The 24,004-nt window shown below is 50.1% G+C and overlaps 8 protein-coding genes across 8 annotated transcripts; 2 read left to right on the top strand and 6 right to left on the bottom strand.

Annotated features, from left to right (window-relative positions):
• Window positions 1–76: 76 nt before the first annotated feature.
• Window positions 77–7,140, bottom strand: ireA (bifunctional endoribonuclease/protein kinase IRE1; the record flags this gene model as incomplete). Its single annotated transcript, XM_040795121.1, has 4 exons — window positions 77–2,855; window positions 2,922–3,101; window positions 3,699–4,133; window positions 4,187–7,140. 4 exons carry the CDS (start codon window positions 7,138–7,140, stop codon window positions 77–79), a joined length of 6,348 nt encoding a protein of 2,115 aa, XP_040652798.1.
• Window positions 7,141–8,092: 952 nt separating this feature from the next.
• PGRI_074060 (glycoside hydrolase family 76 protein) lies at window positions 8,093–9,581 on the bottom strand (the record flags this gene model as incomplete). Its single annotated transcript, XM_040795120.1, has 3 exons — window positions 8,093–8,689; window positions 8,743–9,437; window positions 9,491–9,581. The coding sequence occupies 3 exons, from the start codon at window positions 9,579–9,581 to the stop codon at window positions 8,093–8,095; spliced, it is 1,383 nt and encodes a 460-aa protein (XP_040652797.1).
• Window positions 9,582–10,770: 1,189 nt separating this feature from the next.
• Window positions 10,771–12,569, bottom strand: PGRI_074050 (chaperonin-containing T-complex subunit CCT2; the record flags this gene model as incomplete). Its single annotated transcript, XM_040795119.1, has 4 exons — window positions 10,771–10,830; window positions 10,895–12,269; window positions 12,338–12,495; window positions 12,567–12,569. The coding sequence occupies 4 exons, from the start codon at window positions 12,567–12,569 to the stop codon at window positions 10,771–10,773; spliced, it is 1,596 nt and encodes a 531-aa protein (XP_040652796.1).
• Window positions 12,570–12,795: 226 nt separating this feature from the next.
• Window positions 12,796–14,809, top strand: PGRI_074040 (WD40 repeat domain-containing peptidylprolyl isomerase; the record flags this gene model as incomplete). Its single annotated transcript, XM_040795118.1, has 3 exons — window positions 12,796–12,868; window positions 12,950–13,324; window positions 13,374–14,809. 3 exons carry the CDS (start codon window positions 12,796–12,798, stop codon window positions 14,807–14,809), a joined length of 1,884 nt encoding a protein of 627 aa, XP_040652795.1.
• Window positions 14,810–15,177: 368 nt separating this feature from the next.
• Window positions 15,178–16,050, bottom strand: PGRI_074030 (uncharacterized protein; the record flags this gene model as incomplete). Its single annotated transcript, XM_040795117.1, has 2 exons — window positions 15,178–15,526; window positions 15,599–16,050. The coding sequence occupies 2 exons, from the start codon at window positions 16,048–16,050 to the stop codon at window positions 15,178–15,180; spliced, it is 801 nt and encodes a 266-aa protein (XP_040652794.1).
• Window positions 16,051–17,094: 1,044 nt separating this feature from the next.
• On the top strand, window positions 17,095–17,721 carry PGRI_074020 (uncharacterized protein; the record flags this gene model as incomplete). Its single annotated transcript, XM_040795116.1, has 1 exon — window positions 17,095–17,721. The coding sequence occupies one exon, from the start codon at window positions 17,095–17,097 to the stop codon at window positions 17,719–17,721; it is 627 nt and encodes a 208-aa protein (XP_040652793.1).
• A 171-nt stretch (window positions 17,722–17,892) lies between these two features.
• PGRI_074010 (Major facilitator superfamily domain, general substrate transporter) lies at window positions 17,893–19,778 on the bottom strand (the record flags this gene model as incomplete). Its single annotated transcript, XM_040795115.1, has 6 exons — window positions 17,893–18,191; window positions 18,264–18,507; window positions 18,648–19,196; window positions 19,247–19,427; window positions 19,488–19,567; window positions 19,638–19,778. 6 exons carry the CDS (start codon window positions 19,776–19,778, stop codon window positions 17,893–17,895), a joined length of 1,494 nt encoding a protein of 497 aa, XP_040652792.1.
• A 1,310-nt stretch (window positions 19,779–21,088) lies between these two features.
• PGRI_074000 (androgen-induced gene 1 family protein) lies at window positions 21,089–22,318 on the bottom strand (the record flags this gene model as incomplete). Its single annotated transcript, XM_040795114.1, has 7 exons — window positions 21,089–21,275; window positions 21,324–21,483; window positions 21,539–21,590; window positions 21,655–21,847; window positions 21,904–21,927; window positions 22,213–22,231; window positions 22,288–22,318. The coding sequence occupies 7 exons, from the start codon at window positions 22,316–22,318 to the stop codon at window positions 21,089–21,091; spliced, it is 666 nt and encodes a 221-aa protein (XP_040652791.1).
• Between the last annotated feature and the right edge of the window lie 1,686 nt (window positions 22,319–24,004).

The following is a 24,004-nucleotide window of genomic DNA, read 5'->3' as shown; positions in this document are numbered from 1 at the left end:
TTGGGCTCGGATAACAAAGCACAGCGTCATATGCATGCAAAAAGTAGGATATCTTAAAAAGCAAAACGCGCGCATCTTAATTGGACCGAGTTCGGGGCTTGCGCAGTTTTTGTGACTGGCCGTCGGGCATAATGTCGCCCGACTCACTGTCGCTCTCGCTATCATCATCACTGCTGGACTCAGACTCGGACTCAGACTCAGACTCGCCTGAGCTGGGCACTTCGTAAACATCATTGCGGGGAGCCGGAGCAGGCTTGGGCTCAGGACGCTGTCTAGCAGCAATTTCCTGCTTTTGGCTGCTCAAAATTTCCTTGAGGGTTGGCACTGCTTGCTTTGCAACAGCTTGCCGAGGCGTGGACTTTTTCGCCTCCAATTTCTGTTCACATGCTTTCAGGTCCTCGCGCAAAGCGGCAAGCTTAACGCGGAGCGGTGTTCGCTTGGCCACTTCCATCCTGGTGTTGGACAATCTCTGTAATATTTTTTGCATATCGGTTAAAATGAGCGAAAGATGGGGATCATAACTTTCCGGAATCTTGCGCTCAATTTCTGCCATCTCCTCTTTTTCTTTCTCCCTGAGTGCCTTCTCTTCCGCTTTAGACTGTGCCTTGATCTTCTTTTCAATCTCAACTTCCTGGGTCAAACGGTCGATATCAAAGCCGGGTGGGTAGACTACTTCGTCGATAGATTGTCTGCGAGCTTGATTCGAGACCACTTCGTCGATGGATTCTCTGCGAGGTTGCTTGGAAGTGGATTTGGGTGTCTGGCTTTTGGCGTTGGCCTTGGGTGTAGCTTTGCTAGACGTCGAGGGTGTAGATTTGACAGCAGGGGTAGGCGTCTGCTGAGAGGACTTGGCCTTAGGAGTGGCATTTCGTGGGGTTGCGCTCGAAGGCGTCACCTTGGTCTTGGTGGTAGGGGTGGATTTGGAACTGATCGCAGTACTGCGCGGAGTGGAGCCTGGAATGAGATCGAAGCTAGAAGCAAGGTTCTCTCCCTCAGCAAAAGACACGGATCGCCTCTCCGTTGCCGGGGAATCCTTGGCACGGATAGCGGACTTCTTTGTTCTGTCAATCGCAGGAGTCTGTTTGTTAACAGAAGTAAAAGAAGGCGCAACGGTACCAGTCGCGTTGCTACTTGGGAAAAGCGGCCCGCCAAAAGAGTCCTGGGTGGATGTCACGTTAGATTCCTGCGAAAGAGCCACCAGGGGTTGATGGCTAGAAGGGCTCTGTGTAATCCCCAACCCAATTCCGGACCGAAAAGTTTTGGGAGGCGTTTTGTTCTCCTCTCGGATACTGGCCTGTCGAGCTGGGCTCGAGAATGAAGGCGCACGGGCACGTTTCTGTGGGGTCGTTTGGGCAGCTGGCGACTTCGATTCAGACTGCCGAGCGTGTTGAGAGTGCACAATTACCGAAGGCACAGAGCGAGGAGGGGTAGATGGGGGTCGTGTCGTGGGATGGGCCTGTGCTTGGCGAGCTTCTTTAACGGATGTGGGTTCCTCCGAGGCCTGCTTGCGCTTGCGAGATCGAGTCTCACGAGTGCCATTGGTTTTCGGCACTGAGATATCCAACTGGTCTGAGGATTCGGAGCTGCTAGTTACAATCGGCTCTTCCATCTGTATATCCCCCTCTGCATCGATCACATCGCCATCCCGAACAATGGGAGTCGAGCGATCAATCTGAGGCACGATGGGCGCATCCTTGAGTCCATTCTCTTCACTGGCATCAGAGTCTGACTCGGATTCGGATTCGGACACAGAGTCAGAGTCGGAGTCAGACTCGTCAGAACCAGTCTGATCTTCTACTGCTGCTTCATCCTGCACGACAGTCTTGATCTTCTTCGCTTCAATCTTGTCGTCCTCACTGTCGCTATCCTCTTCACTTGACTCCTGACTGGATATGATCACCGCTTCGGCTTGCCTTTTCTGTGGTGATTGGGATACACTCGTGCCCACTGCGGCCAGATGTCCTTGTCCGTTGACTCCGTTGGGCATTCTCTGCTTGAGTGGTCTTTTCACGATATGCTGTGGAACAGGCACTGATTCCCTGTCACTTGAGCTCGCAGTAGCATCCTCGGTAGATTGTGTCTCTTGGTGGGGAATGACATGTTTGGTTGTAGACATAGGTGGGGATTCCGCGTCGTCAGGCATTTGCGTAATTGTCCGCTTAGCTGTTCTACTGGGAATTGGTAACTTTACGAGCTTTTGCGGCTTAGACTGCGGTTCCGGGGACACGGAAATTACAGGTGCAGGTGTATGTTGGGACATAGCGCTGGAAGTTCGTCGCTCGGCTGGTGATGGAGAGCCGCCGAGCTCCTCGCTTTCGCGCCTGGGGGGCGGCGTACCGGCAATTGTAGGGCCAACAGACTTTGTTAGTGGGGGAGTGGTAACGGGGCTGCGGACTTCAACGGAAGAAACGGGTAAATCACGATGGCGGTGCTCAGCTGGTGACTTCCGAGGTGACACACGACGCTCATTGTTGGTAGGCCGAAGCGATCCAGGCGAATGTTCCCATTGAATGTGGGATTGAGACAAAGACCGAGAGTGGGTACTCCGTGGTTCGGCGCTCTCCTCATCTTCTTCCTGAATGGTTGGGAATTGGCGTTCCATGGCTTCCTTTTTATCTTTCATTGCACGCTTGTGCTCGTAGGAAGCAATAGCAGCATCCCAATCCTGCTCGACCGAGGGGAATCGCTCCGGGGCAGCCGCGGTAGGCTTTTGAAGAACACGAACGGAACCACGCTGGTCGAGACCATCGGCGCGGGCTTTTCCAAAGTCAACCCAGACATCAGCGACGGTTAAATCGGGGTAAAGATCGATATCTTCCTTGGTATCGTCGACGATTTTCTTGATTGAAAGCGGTCTATCACGAAAATAGTTAGCGATTGGAGCTCGGTGGACTAGAAAAGTTTCTTGTATTAGCACTCACTCTAGCTCTGGGTGAAGCTTCCCCCAATGTTCTTGGATCATGCCCGCGAGCCCACCGAGCGAAACCTCTTCTGGATGTTCAAGAACAAGCAGGAAGACACCGGGCTTCTTCAATGTTGTGGAGACACCAGATCCCTGGCTGGAGTCATCGTTGGTAGACTTTCGTGCGCCGAGGAGTGTCCTGCCCCAACTGGAGCTTGAGCTTGAGCTCAACTGCTCTCGCGGGAACACTTTCACTGAAAGTCGAAGAAATACCATTTTTCCAGATAGTGCAATACTCAGTAAATGCGCTAGCAGCTAATGGTTGGATTGGAGCTCGTGTAGGGACTGGAATTTAGGTTGATGGTAGTCGCTAGTAAAAACCGGAAGAGATGGTAGGGGGAGGGTAATTAATGGCAAAGAGCAAATTGATGAATTTATCAGACACACATGACTTCTTAGAAGACAAGGTGCCAAACACCAAATAGAATGGTGGTGAGTAGGTGAGAGGGAAAAAAGTTGAAATCAGAACGCGGAAGAAACTAGCGCGCAGTACTCCGTCACGTCGATCCACTTATCTGCCGTGTCTATGGGACACATCAATTTATGTGAGAAGGATAAAGTACTTCATTCATATTTTACTATGAGGCTTGTACATGTGGATACACTAAATCTACAGATATGCAGTGTGATGCAATGCTCCGTGCATGAATCATTCGTATACTGATAAATTCATCTAGTATATTCATATATAATTTCCAAACATGTCTAGACAATCTATTCCGGGGGCACAAAATACCTTCGGAAGCGATCAATGCGAGTCAAGTCCAGCTCAACGACAACCGTATGACAGCTCATCAACAAGCTCGGGAACCTGTATGTCCAAAAATTGAGGTATCCCTCGGGCAACCCGCCAATATTTTCCTTAAGATTATCAGGCATATCATTGTAGTGATTGCGCTTGTTGCGGAGAGCCCTCAAGAGATCCAGCATGCGCGACCCAGTGTACTTGCGCTGCTTGCCGAGATTGTCTTTGAAGTCTCGCGGCAATGAGCGCAGGAAATCCATTTCAGGGCCCATTACCCGCTCAGCCACCGATTCCAGGCAAAGGAGTGCATCTGACGGAGGATCACGGGGCTCAAATTCAAAGTGGTCAGAAACATCACACAGAAAGGCGAGACGGTCTGATGGAGGCCAGAAGAACGGGTGCATCAATACAGCGCTGGCGTCAGGACTAGATAGTAATATTAGTAACTTGAGTGCGTTTCTTCAAAGAGAAATGCTTACCGTTGGCGGGGGTCTAGAGCCAGCATGGAGCGGATGAGGTCATCAGCCTCGAAAGCGTAATCGCCTAGGCGGTTTAGTTCCTCCAAATCGAAATGACCCTTGACGATGTTTGCCTCGCGCATAAACTTGCCGTTCTTGTCAAATGGGTGACTGCCACGGGTCAGGACGTAGTAGAACACACAACCCAGTGAGAATATGTCAATAGCCCGAGTGGCGCGGCGGTTCGTCTGCGGATCCACCACAGCGGGCTCCGATGACTCGGTGTGCTGTGATGCGAGAGACAGAGGACCGTCATCATCCACCAGGAGCTCCGGGGCACGCCAGCCGGAAGTTCCAGCCGCGTGAGCAGTGGTTGCCCGGAACGAGCTTTGATTGTCTTCGAGTTTCTTGCAAAGGCCAAAATCGGAGATAAGGAGCCGCAATGACCGTGAAACAGTGCGACCACGCGGCATAGCCACGAGGATGTTCTGCGGCTTCAAATCACGATGGACGATCTTCAACGAGTGCAAGTACCGGACACCCTGGGTGATCTGCCGTAGTACGTCGGGCAGATCTAACCCGCTTTGGACTAGTTCCGGGTAGTTGATAGGACGTTCAATCACATCCTGAAGAGATGCTGGACAAAGCTCGAGGCCAATATACAGGAACCCGGTGGCTTGCTCACGGCAGAAATATCGGATCACGTTATGGTGGTCATCACTTTCCTGCAATAAGCCCACTTCGTGGGATGCAATATCATAGAATTCCATCAGCATACGCTTGACTGCGACGTCTCGTCCATCGAACGAACCGCGGTACACCACGGTTCCATGGCTACCATGTCCCAGCACAACATCGGTGAAAACCTGAAGCCGGCCGACGCGCACGACGCCATCCATTTCCATAATCTCATTCGAGATAGTCCGGGTCATCTGGACATCGGGCTCAAGTCGAGGCTGGGAGGCTAAATTATTGACCTGCTCCACGGTTTGACCGGCCCCTTCAGGGCTATCACCTTCACCTTCAGGCTTCTTGCGACGGCGGTGTGACTTTCCTCCTCGAGATCCACGAGCGCGTGGCTTTTTCTTTGGCTTTCCAATCTCATCGGCATCCTCTTCATCAGCCCCACGCGAAGGCTCGCGAATCTGCACCCGCGGTTTGGAGTCTGGGTCTCGGGAAGCGCGCGGCGTTGCTCCTCCATCTGGCGATGAACCATCCACATCTAAATCCACTGTAACGTTGGGAACTTGTTGGGTCGGTGTAGATGAACGCTCCATATCCGGGGCACCGCCGACTATAGGAGTAGAAGGGGTCGACAGAGAAGGCTTATCATTGGAGTTGATGATATTCTTGATATCCAACTTCTGCTTGGCCAGATCGCGAAGATGATGCGAGTTGAAATAGATGAAGGTGCAGATGAACAATAAAATCAACGTCACGACGATATCCAAAGCATTGTCCCAGCTCTTGCGAATGATCGCGCTATTTCGTAAGGCGGGAGGCAAAGCCAGCTCCGAAGGACTGCGGAGAATATCTCGTGGTGTATCATTTGATAGTTCGGAGGTGGATGACCCGCCCAGTCTAGGAATATGTGGACGGACGACACGAGGGCCAGTAAGAGAGTGGACACCAGCCAATGCATTCCGCTGCTGACGCGCTGTCAGACTCATGAGCGCTTGCCCGCGGCGAAAGAAGTCTTTGTCATAGCATTGAGCCATTGGGGCGCGGCCCGTGGCGAGGGGGTATGTTTCCTCTGAGAAGGCATACCAACCCCCCGCCTCAGTGCAATCGATGAATACACGCATGTCCCTTTCATCCCCAAGGGGACCGTAATCCGGATCCGGTGGCTGAAGAGGTTGTGAGAGCAGGACGAGCGGGGTCGAGGCATCTGGTGTTTCTTTGTGAGCAGGACGAACAACATCAAAGACTCGCGCCACAGGTGATGAAAATCGTTGTGTATATCGAGGCCGATCCATGCGCGAATGATCGAATCCCAGCACAACGCCGTCGTGCATACTATAGATGTGGCTTTGATCCATCGTCCTGTAGTACTGGCTCTGTAAGTCCATATCACGGTTGTTTGGTGCCCACTCGGAGTATTTCAAGGTGCAAATCGGATCTCCCGTCTCAGTGTTTTGGATGGCGACGGCGTATTCAACCCGACCAAGAACCAAAGTGCCAGATGTCGACTCACACTCATCGGACTCCGGATCTTCTCCATTGACCTTCCGACATTCAGGCGCAGCGGGAATTGGACCACGGGAACTAAACACCCGCAGAATGCTACCAGTCCGGGCGTCAATGGTGTATAGGGTAGTTTCTTTCCGGGCAGTATAAGTCACCGCAGGGTCGGTGCCAGAATAGGGGGTTTCGTCGACAAGCTGCTTCACAGTTAAGCCGAGCTTTTGCAAGCCAGCGTCGGGGGCGGGGCTGTAGATGTATAGGCTGCCATCTTGGCTCGGTTCGACGATCCATAGAAAGTCGTCTTCGGGCTGTGTATCGTCAAAACTGGAACGATTCGCTCGATGGTAAGTGCTTTCGACCACAGGGCTACTCGGGACCTCCAGGGCCCAGCGAGCAGTCCCGGTCTTGCGATCACGGGCGTGAATTGTTCCGTCGACGGTCGCCAGCAGCACAAAATCCTCAACCTCCCAGTCCTGCAAGGACCGCGCGTGAAGCTGCGAAGCCAAACCTGCAGCGGTGCTGCTGGCTTGGACAGGAGGGGCTCGAACGGCGCGGCCGGAGCCTGCCAGAGCCAGAGTAGCAAGGGCGCTCGCATCGTTGGGTTTCACGATGGGTGGTGCAGCCACATGGGCTGCATGTTGGTTGGATGACTCTTGTGCTAATGGCACAGAGACACGAGAGATAGAGTCATGGCCTTCTGATTGCTGCAGCGGAGCGACCAGAGTTGGGAGAAGGAGGAGTGCGACACTGGCGGGGAGTGTCGTACGGGCGCCTGGCAGCCGCCACCGCATCGTGGAGCTGTCAGCACGGAGATTGAAGGGTAAGTGAACGATCGAGGAAGCGGAGGAGGTAGTGTGTCATCGGCCGATGAGGGAAAGGTTTAACGGGTCGAGTGTGAGTGTGGAGCGAGTCGAGAATCCGGGTTGCGGATCATCCCCAAACCCACAAATGTTTGAAGTAGAAGTAGGAAATTCACCTATAGTCTAATAATATTGCACAAGAGATGGTGATTGAATGTCATGAATGTTGAAGAAAGATGAAAGGGGAGATTGAGATGCAGGCAGAGACATTGTGTGTAATAAACATGTATCTTACTGGCTGTTACGAGTTTTATCCCGCCTCCTCCACTGTAACAATAAGGTATGGTACTTTTGTCCACGCACGCCTTCTACACTAAATACAGCCAAGAACAATAAGAACATTCGAGAGCGTTTTACCATATCCCCTTAATAGATGTTGCTATATTCCCGAGTTATGCTCACGTGTATATATTCAAATTTGATTAACACAGTCATCTTTACATATTCTCTTGCATCATTTTCCAAGTCTGTACTTCCAACCTTTCAAGGTCTTTCACGGTCGGGTCAGGCACCCCAGCGCCAGGGGCTAAGACCAATCAAGGGTGAGACAACACCCGTGGACACTATACACTATACACGTAAGGTATCAGAAATAATCACTCAATTATCACCAATTCAAATGTTTTGTTTAAAAGAAAACTATGTAGATCAAAGTAGCACCTTCAACGCCACAACCCCGTCCTCGTGCAGTACACGCCGGAAGTGCCATTGAAGGGAAATGAAAAAAAGAGCGAAAAGGGGACACAAGAAAAATCAAGATAGATACAGGTGTAGAAGGATGTGGCCACAGAAGCATGTGGAAAGAAAAGGATTATAAGACAAAAAAAAGGAGTCACGTATGATCCCAAGAAAGAAAATAGGTAGATATTAAACGGGAGACGAGCTAACCTCCACGGATCATCCAGGTCACAGCAATAGCCCAACCGCTGACAAAGATGACAGTTAGGATGCCCGCACCTGCACGGTCACCAGTACCGATGGTGTTCAATACGGGGACCTTGTTGTCTGTGGAATTGGTGCCGGCGTTCGGGTTACTCTTGGATGTTCCACCCGATTCTGAGGTCATCGGCCCCTTGTTCTTGAAGGGAATCAGATTGGCAGACAAGACACCCAGCACAGCCATCTGTTGCTCCAGACCTTTGGTCCCATCCCACTCGGCCTGCTTGTACCAACGAATACCACAATAATTACCGTCATCGCCACCTGAACATTGCTTTGCAGCGGCCTGGGCCGAGGTTCTCAGCTGAGGGAAAATCAGGTCGTAGGTACCGGGGACTATCGTAGTCAACACTCCAAGCCAGTTGGAGAAATAGGCCTTGAAGGTGATCTGATTGCGATCGCAGTTGCCGAGGGGTTCACAAGTGATATCTGATAGAATTTGACCGCCAGCTCCATTGAATCCGGTCGTCGGATAGAACTGTTGGGAGGTCTTGATGAGACCTTCAATGCCCTCTTTCCATTTCGTTTCAGTGCCTTTAGTCTAGTACAAAATTAGTATAAATCCGTACTGGAAAGCAGAACAGGAGGGCATACGTAGTTGTGCATGTAGGCAGCACCACTAATATATGTGGCATAGTTGTAGGTCCATTGGAAATCGCCGTGATCCGTGCACTGCGTGCCGCAGGTGGTAGTGTCGGCGATGTTCCAGTTCTTCTGCTTAAGCAGCGGGGTCGTAGCACTCCAATCCCAAATGCGCTCAGCCCAGTCGGCATATGTCTTGTTTCCGGTGTAGAGGGCGAGGCGGGCCGAAAGTTGGAACAGTCCTCCGTTTGAAATAGCGTTCTTCGTCAAATAACCATCCTGGTACGGCCAAATCTGCCAGCGCATACCACCGTGGCAGCTACTCGTATCCCAGCGAGGGTACTGGGTGTTGAAGACACCTTGTGCGAGGGATACCCAAGAGGGTTGGCCATCTTGCTCGGGGTAGCCGAATTCCGCGGCGGTAATAGCAGCAAGACCCCAAAAGACTTGATCGTCGTTGCCTAGGTATTGACTGTAGTTGCTGGGGAAGAAATTGTCGTCGCCCTTCTGGAAGTACATTCCTTCCTGAATAGCATGGTTGAACTGATCGTCGCCGGTCACAAACCAGTACAGAATAAGGGTCATGAACATGGAACCGCCCTCCCACCAAGTGCCATCGAGTTTACCGGGGATGTTCTTGGATTCGCGAGCGTCATAATATTTCATCATGGTAGTGGCGACCGTTTTGGCCGCACTTTTGAGGGAGCCTGAGAGAGGCATTCAATTAGCGAACGAATGCGATCGAGGGGTGGAAACATACTCTCATCATCAATGTTCAAATCGATAGCCAGGGCACCCTGGACGGCGAATGCGCCGCCCAATAGAGTGGCCAGCCACTTGGAGAAAATCATTGAATTTTCAAACGAGCGTGAAGGCCAGCGGCATAAGGGAGTTAAGTGGGAAGGTTGGAGGGCGTGTAAAGGTGAAGATAAGAAAAGGTGACGGGGGCTCGGGGGGGGTACCCGGGAACAGTACCGGAGGCAGTTCCTGGTACGTCTCCGTCTAAGAATGTTGCACGATTTGAACTTTAATTGGTATTAATATATTATGATCTATCTATTCAAACAAATGTTGTTCCCCTTTTACTCCGTACAGTGTGATTATTGCATTATTGTGGATTTGGTAGATTGGTCTACCCCTAAAAACCTGAGCGATGACGGTTAGACTCAGTCCCTGGCGGCAAATTAGATCCTGCATTGGGAAAATGAAACATTAAGCTTAGCGCTGAGACATCCCGGGATATATTCCTTCTAATATAACTTGAAGGTACGGAGGACACGGACAAGTACAAGTACAGCCCTGCGTCCTTGTCCCCCATACCCATACTAGATAAACTGTCCAGGCAATGCCGATCTGGTCTATCACCCACTTCATGACCCACGGGAATGCGATCATGTCAAGATCCAAAAACATATGAAGTACGGGATACTTGTACTCCGTATATCTACTGGGATCAACGTGAAGAGACTAGGATAAAACATTAAAAATGTAGCATATAGAATGAATCTATACTGCTGCCTTGGCTACGCCTTGGCTTTAATACCAAGCTTTCAAACTCACCTGGGCAGTCAGCAACCGCTTTGAGCCTTCCGTTTTGGGAATTGATGCCTCATTATTCAGGTACCTGTCCCTTTTAGGCTCATGTTCTAGGCACATGATTGTTGTGTTAACCTTGAATTGCACAACTAGGTCAGAACATTCCAATCAAATTACTACCATGCAGATGATGCAGATAGGAGATGATTAACTAGTGCATAGTGATAACAGATCATTTTGTATAAAGATTCAGGGCTTGGGAACATATTTAAGATTATATGCGGGCCGACTATTACTAGTTATGCAATGACCTCCTATGAGCCATAGATGTCTGGGTGATCGATATCAGAGTCCAGCTAACAGGCGGTATATCTACTCTAGAAACTACACAAACGGCTAGATGGATAGATCATGTACTTAGTTGAACTTCTATTGCACATTTTTTAGTCCCTTCGTAGAAAGAGTACAGAGATGAATTCATCCATGTCATCACAATCGTGTCCATTACATCCGGGTGCGTTGGCGGGGAGCCGAACGGATGATGTTGTCCACCCGCAGGAGAAGCTAGAAGAGAGTCAGCACGTATTCCAAATTGAATACCAAGAATAAGAGATAGTTGGTTACATACCTCGGCTGCCTCTGAGGCAGACGAAACCACCGCCTTCTTCAATTTATAAGCCTCCACCACACCAAGCTCACGCATATCCGCAATACCACCACCGGGCGTCAACAGGTCAAGACCAGAGCTGGTCATACCGTTGTTGATGGCCGACCGCAGACGAGTCACCAGATCGCTGGAGTCCAGACCGGCGTTATCGGCCAGAATGGTAGGCAGCTGCTTCAAAGCGTGGGCGAAGGCGTCGACCGCAAGCTGCTTCTTGCCGGTCGTGTTCTGTGCAGCCTGTTCCACAGCCTTGGACATGACCATCTCGGCGCAGCCACCGCCAAGTGTGACACGAGGATCCTTGACAGTCTGCGAGAGGACGGCAAGGGCATCGTGGAGCGAACGCTCAGCCTCATCGAGAAGCTGCTCGGTGGCACCGCGCAGGACAATGGTGCAGGCCTGACCAGCGGCCACACCGGAGAACTTGATCAAGGTATCCTCACCAATGATCACTTCCTCAATCAGATCACACCCACCGAGCTTGACCTGCTCGGGGTGATCGAAGGTGGAGGCAATTTCACCTCCAGTAACAAGGGCCAGACGCTCAATGCCGTCGAAATCGGCGTGCTCGATAGACATGATGCCGGCCTCAGTGAACAGCTGCTCGGGCCAGTTGTAGATGAGCTGACGGTTGACGAAGCAGTTGATACCGTGAGCCTTGATACGCTCGACCTTTTGGCGCATCTTCTCACGCTCTGCCTTCTCCAACTCAGCAAGCTTGCCGGTGGACTCGACCTTGACTCGTGCACCGAAAATCTTGACCTTATCTGTGTCCATTGCTGTGTTGGCAACAAGGATCTTGGCGTTCTCCAACCGCTTGGGCTGGTTGACACCAACCTTCTTGTCCATAATGAAACCCTCATCGAGGTATGAATCGCTCAACTTTCCACCAGCCTTCTTGATAATCTGAATGTGAGAAAGATCGGTAGATCCCTTGAGACGCAGAACAGCCTCACAGGCCAGCTTGGCGAACTGGTCCCGGTCTTGGGACAAAACCTTCGAGCTGAGCGTTGTGCGGGCAATGGCGTGCAAGTCCTTGCGGAAAGCCTCGGGGTCTTGGCTGCGGTCAACAGCTGTAGCCTCGAGAGCGGAGAGGGCAGCCTTGCTGGCTATCCGGTAACCCTCGATAATAGTCTGGGGGTGAATCTTCTTGGCAACAAGCTGCTCGGCCTCGCGCAGCAACTCGGCAGCCAAAACAGTGACTGATGTGGTTCCATCACCAACCTCGTCGTCCTGGACCTTGGAAATGTTGACCAAAACCTTAGCGGCAGCGTTATCCAAGGCGATGGACTTAAGAATCGTAGCACCGTCGTTCGTCACCAGGATTTCTCCTGTGGATCTGGATAACATCGATGTCAGTATTTCCGGGGTTGTATCAGATATGGTATCGATAACTCCTCCACGTACGCAGATTGTAGGATTTTATCCATTCCCTTGGGACCAAGGGTGCTCTTAACAAGGTCTCCGACGGCGATAGCACCGACGAATGCTGAGAGACGGGCATTCTCGCCCTTCTCTTCAATGACATCGTCACCAAAGATCTGTGTGGGATTGCCGAAGGATGCCTAGGAGGGGTAGAGGTGAGCCAGTGCACATATTTCCCAAGATCTCGCGTGTCGACTTCGGAATAGCATACCATGATGACCAGCTGAATACAATCGACCAAAGATCAAATGTCTTGCTGGAAAGGTTGAATCAACTTCTCCTGTCAACAGTGGGGTGGGAAAGGAGAAAAGTTGCGGCACGATTGGCCCGAGCTTGTGATTGGCTGCACTGCATCACCGCCCGCGATGCCTCTGGACGTTTCCTTTCTGTCGTGACGATCCCTTTCGCTGGAATTGACCTTTTTTCTGTCAATATCGACAATGGCTGACTCCGGCGATCTCGCTCAGGCTCCCGCGAGCAAGCGGCCTCACTCTGCTGTGGAGGCCGAGAACAGTTAGTCCCTGCACCATGGATACTGTCCAGACCGCTGTCTCGAATGGCACGTAATATATACTAATTCAAAGCGATTGCTAGGTGATGACTCTTCGGACGACGATTTTGGCCCTGCACTGCCCTCAGAGGCCGCGCCTAAGAAGAAGCGGCGCAAGCTGCCTTTCGAGAAAGTCTACATCAATGCGCTACCAGTCTCCGCGCGGTACTCCAAGTCCCTTATGCACAAGGAGCAATTGTCCTTCGTGACCGTTGCGCCCTACACGGACTTTGTAATTACTTCCTCCATCGATGGATTTGTTAAGTTTTGGAAAAAAATGGCGGAAGGCATCGAGTTTGTCAAGGAGTTCCTTGCTCACCCAGGCGAGATTCGAGGCGTAACTGTCAGCGCCGACGGCCGCAGTTTCGCGACAGTGGGACTAGACAAGACAGTGAAGATCTTTGATGTTATTACATTTGGTAGCTTATATGTCGCTCCCATGCATTGGTGACTTACTAACATTACTAGATCTTTTGGCTATGTATACGCTCGAATTCGTCCCTCGATGTGTCTGCTGGGTACACCCGCGCGGGGCCTCGCTACCTCTACTTGCCGTGACAGACGAGTCAAGTAACACGATCCAAGTATTTGATGGACGTGGCGAAAACCCCCAGCCCTTGCATACTTTGAAGTCGATCCACCGCAGCCCCGTGGTATCACTAGCATTCAACAACGCATTCGACTGCGTCGTCTCCGCAGACGAATCAGGAATGATTGAATACTGGAGGGCTGGAGACGGATCTTTCGAAAAGCCCGACAACGTCTTCGACCTCAAATCCTCAACCAATCTCTTCGCATTTAAAAAAGCCAAATCCGTCCCGACAGCCATCACAATCTCCCCGTCTGGCGAACACTTCGCCACGGTTTCCTTCCCAGATCGACAAGTCCGAGTATTCGACTTCGCAACCGGAAAGCTTTACCGCACGTACGACGAATCAATAACCACGATCACGGAAATGCAGCAAGCCGGGACAGCACCGTACCAACTCGACGAAGTAGAGTTCGGACGCCGCCTAGCCGTCGAGCGCGAACTCGAAGGCGAAGCAACCCGCAGCAAAGTAAACGTCTGCTTCGACGAATCCGGTCACTTCCTCCTCTACGGCTCCCTCTACGGCGTGAAATGCATCAATACCTACACAAACCGGGTCGTCCGCGTCTACGGCCGTGAAGAGCCATTCCGATCTCTCAACCTCGCATTGTACCAAGGCCAACCGCAACGCAAAGGCGTCGTGACAGTCTCAATGGCAGCCAGTAGCAACCCTCTCCTCCAGGAAGCCGAAGAACGCGACCCGATCTTGTTCAGCACCGGCTTCGCCAAGGTGCGCTTCTACATGTTCACGAACGAAACAGAGATCTCGAAATCCACCCGCGACGTCCAGAATGAGAAACCAACCCAGACAACCGCCCCCACGAGTACAGCAGTTACCAAAGCCGCTGAGACCGGCACTGCTGCAATCCTGCACACAACCTTCGGCGACATCCACTTGCGTCTGTATCCCTCGGCTGCGCCAAAGGCCGTGGAGAACTTTGTTACGCACGCTCGAAATGGATATTACAATAACACGATCTTCCACCGTGTGATCCGCAAATTCATGATCCAGGGTGGTGACCCGCAAGGCGACGGCACTGGTGGTGAGTCTATCTGGGGCGGGGAATTCGCAGACGAGTTCTCCGTTCTCAAGCACGATAAGCCCTATACGCTGTCGATGGCCAACGCCGGTCCCAATACCAATGCTAGTCAGTTCTTCATTACCACGGAGAAGACGCCATGGCTGGATAATAAGCATACCGTGTTTGGACGTGCGGTGCAGGGCTTGGATATTGTGCACAAGATTGAGAATGTGCGGACGCATAAGGAGAAACCAGAAGTCGATATTAAGATCGTGAGTATCAGCGTCTCGTGATATGTCCGTGGAATCTAGTTGTATTACAATATATGTGAATAAGAAATCATGAAATGCGCGCACGCGTTGTACTATGTACTCTGTCACTTGATCAGACTTGAAAAAAAGAAAATCGCAAATATGAGCGTAAGGGAATTGACGTCAGCAGAAATCACTGCTATATTCCGAGCCGGAAGCTTGATAGAACAAGGAAAAGGTAAAGAGAGAAGGAACGCAACCGATAAGAAAAACATAGCGCACAGCGTAAAGCCCATTATCCGTACCAACACCAAGAAATGCAACCATAGCCAGGTAGTATGGTATAGAAGTAGCGCATTGCAATTAAAAAGAAAGGGAACATAAAGATCCAAGGCCCGAATCCAGAAGCCTTAAACCTGCCGAATCTCCACATCCCCCGACCCCTGCTCGATCTTCGTCAATCGAGTCCGGGCCCCGGGGACAGGGGTGCTAGTCTTGGCCATTGTAGAACGCGAGCTACTAGCGAGAGATTCAGGGGCAAGGCCGCGCGACACAGGTAGCGGCGCGGGACCGGAATCCCAGGCGGCATCGCGCGGAGGGGGCGGAGCTGCGGTCAGCATGCCGCTGCTACCGCCGCCGTAAAGATTAGGTCGTTTTGCTTCGTAGCGACGCTTGAACCATACGCCCAGTACGGCGATGATGGTGAATCCGATGACCAGCACGATGAGCATGATGACCCAGCGGTAGTGGGAACTCCACCTGGGGTTGGTTAATGATTTGTCAGGGTGCGGGTTTGGATTCCAATCTGGGCTGTGTTGAGATCAAACGTACCATGACTTCTTCTCCTCTGTCGCAGCGGGGGATTTGTTCGTGTTTGCGGAGTTGGACGCGGATTCACCGGGATTAGTAGAGGCTGGCTCAGTTGAGGTCTTAGTTGTTGTGGTGCCGGTGTTGGCGTCGTTGTCGGATGTGTCTTTGCCGCCGGAGTTACAGTAGTTGTTATACCAGGTTGAGAGAGTGGCTTGGTCGGCGGCGCTGCAGGAGGAACAGATGCTACCGGAGGATTTAAGGCCGGTGAGCAGGGCTGACTGGCAGAAGCATGAGGTCCAGGATGAGGCGTCGCCTGATTCGCAGGAAGTCTGCGCGCCTGTCAGGGTGGTGCAGGACAGGCCGCATTGCGGGAATGTACTGGAGGCGGATGTGGGGAGAATGCTGTCTGCGGCTAGGGCTGAGATTATGAGGGCGATCAGGGCGAAGAAGACTGAAAGGCGTGGAGTGAACATGATGTCTTAAAAGCGAATGAAGGGCCCTAAGGCTCTCAATATGATGGTTGAATAGGATCACTCAGTCCATAGTTGCGTTAAAAGAGGAAGAGTCGAGGTGGAAAAGAGATTTGGGTCAAAGTCGGGGCCGAGCGCCGGATACAGTCCCTGTCATTTTCTATTTTCCTATTTTTTAACTGGCCCTGACAACTTCTATTAATATTATTTTAATTTCTTTTTAATTACCTTATTGTTGTCTTAGGTAGTACTTCACGTACCTGACAGTAGCATTGATCGCATCCGTCTTTTTTTAATCTCCGCAAGCGGGCAATCTCATCTCTTGACATCTTTAAATCTTCGATGTCGTATTCTCTAATATTGCTGAATGCAGTAAATGATTGACCCAGTCCCACGTTTATACGGCTATTTTGGACTTCCCGCCTTAGCTGAAGATCAATTCCTCATGCAAGGAGTGTATATTATATCGATATTTCGATGTATCTAGAAAAGGTCTATTTTCTCGTGTCTACTAACCTCCAAGGCTATACGAAGTAACTCCTCTTCATCAACTCCAAACAAAGACCCACGATCGGCAGTCACGACAGTTGGAACAAGAGATGGATCTGTTTCAATATCTTTTTTAAGTGGAGATTCTAAGATTGTATAGGCCTTATATGGAGCAATATATATATGTTGAAGATAGAAATTATTTTCTCATATCGAGCACGCTATATAAGCCCCCCATTCTTTGTGTTTCCATGCTTACCCTTGAAATCCCCCCAGACCTACCCGTCACATTCCATGCATTTTGTTCATTGTTACGGCTTAAATGGCATATTAATAAGAAAAAAATGGAAAGATAAAATTGATATAGCACATACCAGCCTCAGAGAATACTGTAGAATACACTGACAGGTACGGTTTTAGCCACATCTTACAAGCCAAGGTATAGAGAAAGCCAAAGTCCATTTTAGGTGATTTCCCGGGTATCGACGGATTAGATCTTTGTACGCAATACGAACCCTCTAACTCCACCTCCCTCCCCCGCATTCCAACATGTCAACAATGCCCTCCCGTCAACTCCTTTCAACCCTAATAACATCCCTCAGCAATACTCGCTGGACCCTAACCCGAACCCTCCGAAGCGACAATCCCCTCGACCTAAACGGCGAGCTCCGCGGCACCGCAACCTTCACCGCACAACCCACCACAACCCCCGACCGCGACTGGCTGTATTGCGAAGAAGGCGAGATACCGAGCAATGTCGGTGTAGGAGCCTTGCAGCCGGGCCTACGATGGACAAAGAAGTACATCTGGCGCCTAGCTAACGACAGCGGACGCGTCAGCGTCTGGTTCGTGAAAGTCGCGGGCCCAGAAGAAGCAGACTACCTATTCCACGATTTCGACTTTGATTCAGGCTCCAGCTCGCCCCCAGAGACCGCGCCCGAGTCTACGCAGAAGGATCCAGAAGAATTCATCGCCCCGCCCATGCCGCCCACTGTCTCGACCGGTGAAACTACTGTGCTCAATGCCAGGGGTAACCATCTCTGTATCAACGATATGTATCGCACGGCGTATGCATTCCGCATTGCGCCCGATACAGGGGAGGTGCTCAGCTGGGCTAGTCGACATGTTGTGCGAGGCCCGAAGAAGGGGCAGGAGATTGTTAATCGGTATGAGAAGGGGGCATGAGATGGGAAAGTTACGATCGGGATGCTTCCGCGAGGCTACGACGCCGTTCTGTTAAACACCTTACGAAATGCGAAATTGGCTAGAATCATGGATGATCATGGATGTTCATTTATTCACACTCAGATCTCGTGGCTCTGCCCTCTCTTCCACCCCATCCGGCTATCCCACCGCTCACAGCGTGTAGATGAAATCCGGCCTCTTGTCGCCCAACAACTCGATCTGATTATGGTCCAAGCCCTGGATCCAGTGGTCGCGTTCGCCGCGTCTGCGTTTGCCATTTTCACGGCGCAGTAGGAGGTACTGCACCACGGATCCACCAAAGAGGAAACAGACTAGGTATCCGAGTACTACTCCGTGACCGGGGTAGAATCTCGGCTTATCCTCAGTGCGATAGATGTTAGATGAGACAATACCGTTGAGATTTCCCCAACCGATGATAAATCCGAGAGAGACACCTCGTTTGTATACACCTAGAAAGCAATCGTGTTAGAATTGGTTTATCAGGTACATAAGATAAGAACGGAGTCCAGAGTACAACTTACCTTCGGTGTTGTTACTAGTCCATGAGATCGTGTTCGCAATGGCAGGGTAGATGCCCATGGCTCCGAGGAAGGTTCCTGCGTAGCGGGCACCGGCAGACTCGCAGCCTATCAGCATAGCGAACCCAACCATACCAAGGAGGGAGACGGCGATATTGCAGAGACCACGCTGTCTTGTGCGATCTGCAATGAAGCCAACTGTCACTGTCAAGACGGCGGCAGCAGCATATGGCGGTACACTCAACAACTGTGCCCGAATCGAACTGTAGCCTATAGAACAAATGGGTTAGTAACTTCGATATAGCGAAGGCGACAGCTAAGACCAATAATACCCTAGGAAACCCATGTTAGCTCCAAAATCCCCAAATTAGCAATCTGACAACTCACTAGTTCACTGATAATAGTAGGCACGAAAAGCGAAAACGCATAAAGCGACCCATCAGCCCCCATATAAATAACAGCGCCAGTGTAAGTCTTCCAATCCTTCAAACTGGCCCAGAAGTAATCCATCTTAAACTCCTCATGCTCAGCACTCGACTGCTGATCCATAGCGAGTCTCCTAAGCACACGCTTGCGATCGATGTCGGACAAGAACGACGCCTGGTCAGGGAAGTCATAGACACACCAAAACGAGGCAACGCCAATGACGAACGTAAGAAGACCTTCCAGAATGAAAATCCATGACCAGCCGGGCTTACCGCCCACGCCGTCCATCTTGGCAATTGCTGCTGCTAGCAGTCCACCGAAGGAACCTGCGAGCGCGGCAGCGGAGAAGAAGATCGCCATTCGCACGCCGAATTCTGAGCGCTTGTACCAGCATGAGAGGAAATAGCCCACGCCGGGGAATAGGCCGGCTTCGGATAGACCCAAAAACCAACGGACTGCCATTAGACCGCTGTAGTTTGTTACGAAGCCCATGAATGTCATGCAGAGTCCCTGGAATAGTTAGAAGAATGCTATGGGAGAGAAAGGAGTATTTCACATACCCAGGCCATCATTATAAGTGGGATAAAGACACTCGGCCGCAACCGCTTGAGCAGGACGTTAGTCAGAGGCTCGAAGACGGAGTACGAGACGAAAAATATAGTGAGTGTTGCATTGTATTGGGCATTGGTCATGTGCAGGTCTGTTTGAAGACCGACGAGCTTCGCATTGCCGATATTTGTCCTTGAACGAGATCCGATTAGTTATATTTCGGAAACAATGGAAGCAATTAGTGTTGCGTACCGATCAAGGAACGAAACGAGATAAAGTAGACTGAGCCACGGCACGAGGCGCATATCAAGTTGCCATAGTAGCTTGCGATCCTATAGTAGGTTAATCAGTTGCCATTCTTGCAAAAGATACTCGAGTAACACAAAGTCGGAGATAACTCACAATTTCTGCCCTTTCTGCATCACTCAATCCTGCATCGGGATCTTCAAATCCTGCAGCAGCAAGCGGATCCTTAGAATCAAGAATTTTCTCAGGGTCTTCTGACCGAGAGTCAGTCGGTTTGTCGAAGGAGTCAGTAGCCATAATACAAGATCGATCAGATCAGTAGAATGAATCCTCCGAAATGTGCTACTTTTCGCCGACCCGCTAGCTGCTTAAGTAGAGGAAGAACTCCCCAGGCAAAGAAAGAACTCAAAAGCCACTCAGCGCTAAAGAGGGGAAAATGACGCTACGCTCATATCCGGTAGATTCTGCGAGAATCGTCGATGGCGTCCAATGGTCGGTACGATTGGAACATCCTAGCCCGTGTGCAGGGATTGTAGCATTAGCTTGGATCTGATTGTTTGGGGCCCCAGAGTGATCGGCATAGATGTGAGTGGTTAAGGGTGTGATCAACATGTGGAACATAGCAAAAACCCTTGAAAGGGTGTTTAAATATGAAGAAAGAGGTTTATGTTGTACATCATTCCAATATGAATTTATTTAATTTTTGATGTTGAGGCTCGATTTTGATATACGATAGTATGCCGAGTCTGCGGATCCGGGGAATTAGGGGTAACCCCATACCCCAGGATTCCCCCAAGCTTTTTCCTGTCTCCATTTCACGGGGTACGGAGAACAATCTGCCAAGTCCACAACGGCCCGCTCTTTTCGGGTGCACGTGAGACCCTCGGCTTTGAAGACATCTATGTGTTATCGGCCGAGAGCACTTTTATAGTGTCCGACCTATCTAGAACGAATGTCAAAGGTCCGAAACTAGGAGTGTGGCGGTTAATGCCCGATCTAGAGACACCCTGTGGCGAATGACAACCTGCATATTGCTCCGTTGCCCCGAAGGATCCCACAGCGTGAGAAGTATCGGCGCTCTTCGGATCCTCCGACTAAGCCCCGGAACGCACGGGGATGGATTTAACGCTGTATGGGGTGATGAATTGCGTGAGCATTAGATTACTATAATTCGGGTCCTATTGGAAGACCCTGATTTCCAATAGGCGCCTCGCGGAACAAGCGCTTTGAGAATATTTAATTATTGGAATGTTGGACTGAACATATCTCACTTAGAGCTCTTGACAGCATATGTGGAACCTTTTTGGAACAATAATTTGTTTACTGGGCTAGGAAATTTGGATTTTGATAGTATCATAGCCAGAATAGTATTTATTTGAGGTATTCTGAGATGTAAATGTAGTAACGGACCGAAATTTATGGATGTACCCGGGTAAGCGAGGTACCCAAGACACTTGTGATCAGTGCCATGCCGCCCATTCTATTTTACTTCCTGTGGCTACCTCAAGGCGGAAAGCCGCCTCTCATATGAGACGGACACGGGGCTGGATTATCCCAATCGAGCTGATAGACTCGTATTTTTGTGATACCATCCCCGATCCATGCGCCTAAAGCCCACCCTTTCGCTTCATATCGCCTGAGCGGGATTCCGGCTTCATGGGGTTATCGAATCCATTAACGCGTCCGTGCAGCCACTTGAGAGTAATGGTGCTCAGAGCCATCACAACCGCACTAGCAGTGAATAGGCCAATACGACCGGATGTGGGTAATGCTTCGAAGATAGGATATGGGTACCTAGACTAGTTAATATATGACGTCGGAAGCACTGGGTGATACACAAACCATCCATTTTGGGAAAAGCATTGCTCAATCCAGAACCAGTAGCCGAAGGCGATAGCGCCAGATAACATCAGTGCCGGGAGTGCAGTGATTGTCCATGGTGGGGATAGGAGTAGTAAGTCAATCAACATCACCACCGACGGGGTTGCGTGGAAGCTGATGTCTGTAATTGTCTTATTAAGCATATCCCACAAGAAATGTACCTTCAATAGACATACCGGCATGAAGGGGAATGAAAATGTCCGGGGGAATCACCAAACGCTCATCAATCTATATGTGGATTAGATGAAGGCCTAGGCCGACTCTCGACCTAGCATCCATTCGAATTACTTACCACGCGAAGACCCCAGTACAAGACACTAATAACAACCTCAAGGGGGGCACTGCATACTGATAGGAGATTTTTGATCAGGAACAGTCGCCGGGACGAGGTAATATCCGCTAGTAGTGCAACCCCAAAAGTGAGCGTTGACAACGACAGGCCAATCACGGTCAGATATTGAAAATGCCAACCATATGCCTGGTTACTATCAAATATAGACTTTAACGTAGTGCCCAGCATCGAAACTAGAAAGATGCTTACGCTTGGTTGGGGTTTTCATGCATGCTTCAATAATGTCAGCAAGCTCTCAAAGTACAGCTTAGCTAAGGAACCATACTATTTGAATGACCATAAAAAGCTTGAAAGGCCGGCCAACTGGAACACATTCCGTTAGTGCAGGACCGAAATGAGAACTGAAAGGTACAAGGTACATGAACCAAGGCTGACACGCCCCGTGAAGGGCTCGGCATCCGCTGAAGTGGGTGCCTATCGATAAGAGGTTTGACCATATTGAGAAACAAATTTTGATACAAGCTAGAATGATCTAATGCGTAAGAAAGTAAGTCATACCGGTCTTCAAAGTGCGACACTTGAGGTCACCATAGCCGATTTTGAAGTGGGCCCACGGATAACCTGGATACTTACATAAGATCCCCCAGGCAGCTGCCCCGGCCATGTTATTGGTTGACAAGTTCCGGTTGACACGGCAACGGGATCCACTTGATAGATCCAATATTGTTTGAGTATTCCGTATGCTATATTGTAGTTAGAACTACTCCGTAGTATTCGTCAGGATAGCGTCCCAGACAGCCTCTGACTTATATATGTGGTTAGTCATTTGCTGAGTATATATAGTACCTTCCAAGTTTAGAACACGATTTCCATATGACGTTATAGTGGCACGTGCTGCGGTAACTATAACCTTGGAAACCTTCCAGAGTAGATATCCCTGATACCTCTAACAGCTACCTAGGTAATTCCTTTGACCACTTTTGTTTCATTCGCTTTCCAAAATAAACACCCAGACACACCGCGAACCTCATGGGTCTCTTAGTTCCCTGTACTACCGAATCAAAGACTTTGGGCTCGACTTCCCTTTCCCCGATGATCTCCAGATGCTTGGTATTCGAGCGTTTCAAGTGCCCACAACTAATGACGAAGTTGTTTAATTTGTCCCGTACTTTCTCCTTCCGCACCCAGTGAGACTTCTCCAGAAATATCCACTCGACAATTCCAGTGATGTCATTACCAGCAACCCGCGCACATCGAGAGACCCTATACCGACCCTCGAGGATATTTTGAAAGACGAGGATGGATACCTACCCCCAGACCGAGAGAACAAACCGAGGGTTCCAAAATCCGAGTTGAAACGCAGGCTGGAAACCAGGTATGCTTGGAAAGATGAATGGTAAATCACATGTTTGTACAACCAACACTAACCAGGGCTTGACTGCGCATGAATTAAGAGCCATTGTGAATTTCGTGGTTATTCGGACGCTTCATCGACCCTTTCGGTATGGTTAGATTCATCCAGTGAGTGGTTCTATATTGTATGACAGCTCATATAGGAGACCTGTCTAACGAATATCCTAACTTCTAGATCCTAGTTCTCTCTTATCTAGGCTATAATAGAGCAAGAATCATCCCAGCAGTTTACGATGGACAGGGACTGACCTTACAATACTCCCAACCTTAAGCTTTTGAGGATGAAGACACGGCTCTAGTAGAGATGTTTGTTCGATATCGTCTAAGTCAACCGATTGGTTTGGACGTCTAATCTGTGTTAGATAGTCCCGAGTCGTATTGGCCTATGAAACCCAAGCTTCTATCATTTCTTTTCTATCTATGGGTGTGCTGTTTCTAAAATCCTCTTCGTTGGTCCATGTGAAATGAATTGTCAACGAGCATATACTTCCGGGGGCAACTTTCCTATATACTATCACAAGAATGGTCGGCCGCTTAAGTGGCCATGTGATGTCTTTTCAGTGGTCTTTCCAGTGGTCACTTTGATGGTCTTCTTAGTTATCATTCTGTTTAGGCCTAGTCGGTTTTATAGGTCGATGGCAAAAAAATGGCGGAAAAGGGCCTAATTTGTGTAAACGATTTTCCGATATATATAACCTTCGACATTGCACCCAAAAGGTCTCGGAATACGATCAATTTCAGGCATGACTTCTTGAAAGCAAGATAGAATTATGTTCTATCCCCCCTACATGTATTCGTATTGCGGGGCATAAAAATGCCCTATTTAGAAAGCCTAGAACCCTCTTATATATTATATTCATTGCCCGTGGGCTTCCCGGGCCCTAGGGCTAGGTATCTATTTATTATACATACTTACTCACTAGACTTTCGATCTGGA

This window comes from Penicillium griseofulvum (assembly GCF_001561935.1).
Source record: "Penicillium griseofulvum strain PG3 chromosome Unknown contig_6, whole genome shotgun sequence".
Lineage (NCBI taxonomy): Eukaryota > Fungi > Ascomycota > Eurotiomycetes > Eurotiales > Aspergillaceae > Penicillium > Penicillium griseofulvum.
The sequence above is the reverse complement of the archived record's forward strand: the minus strand, read 5'-3'. Positions and strand labels throughout refer to the sequence as shown.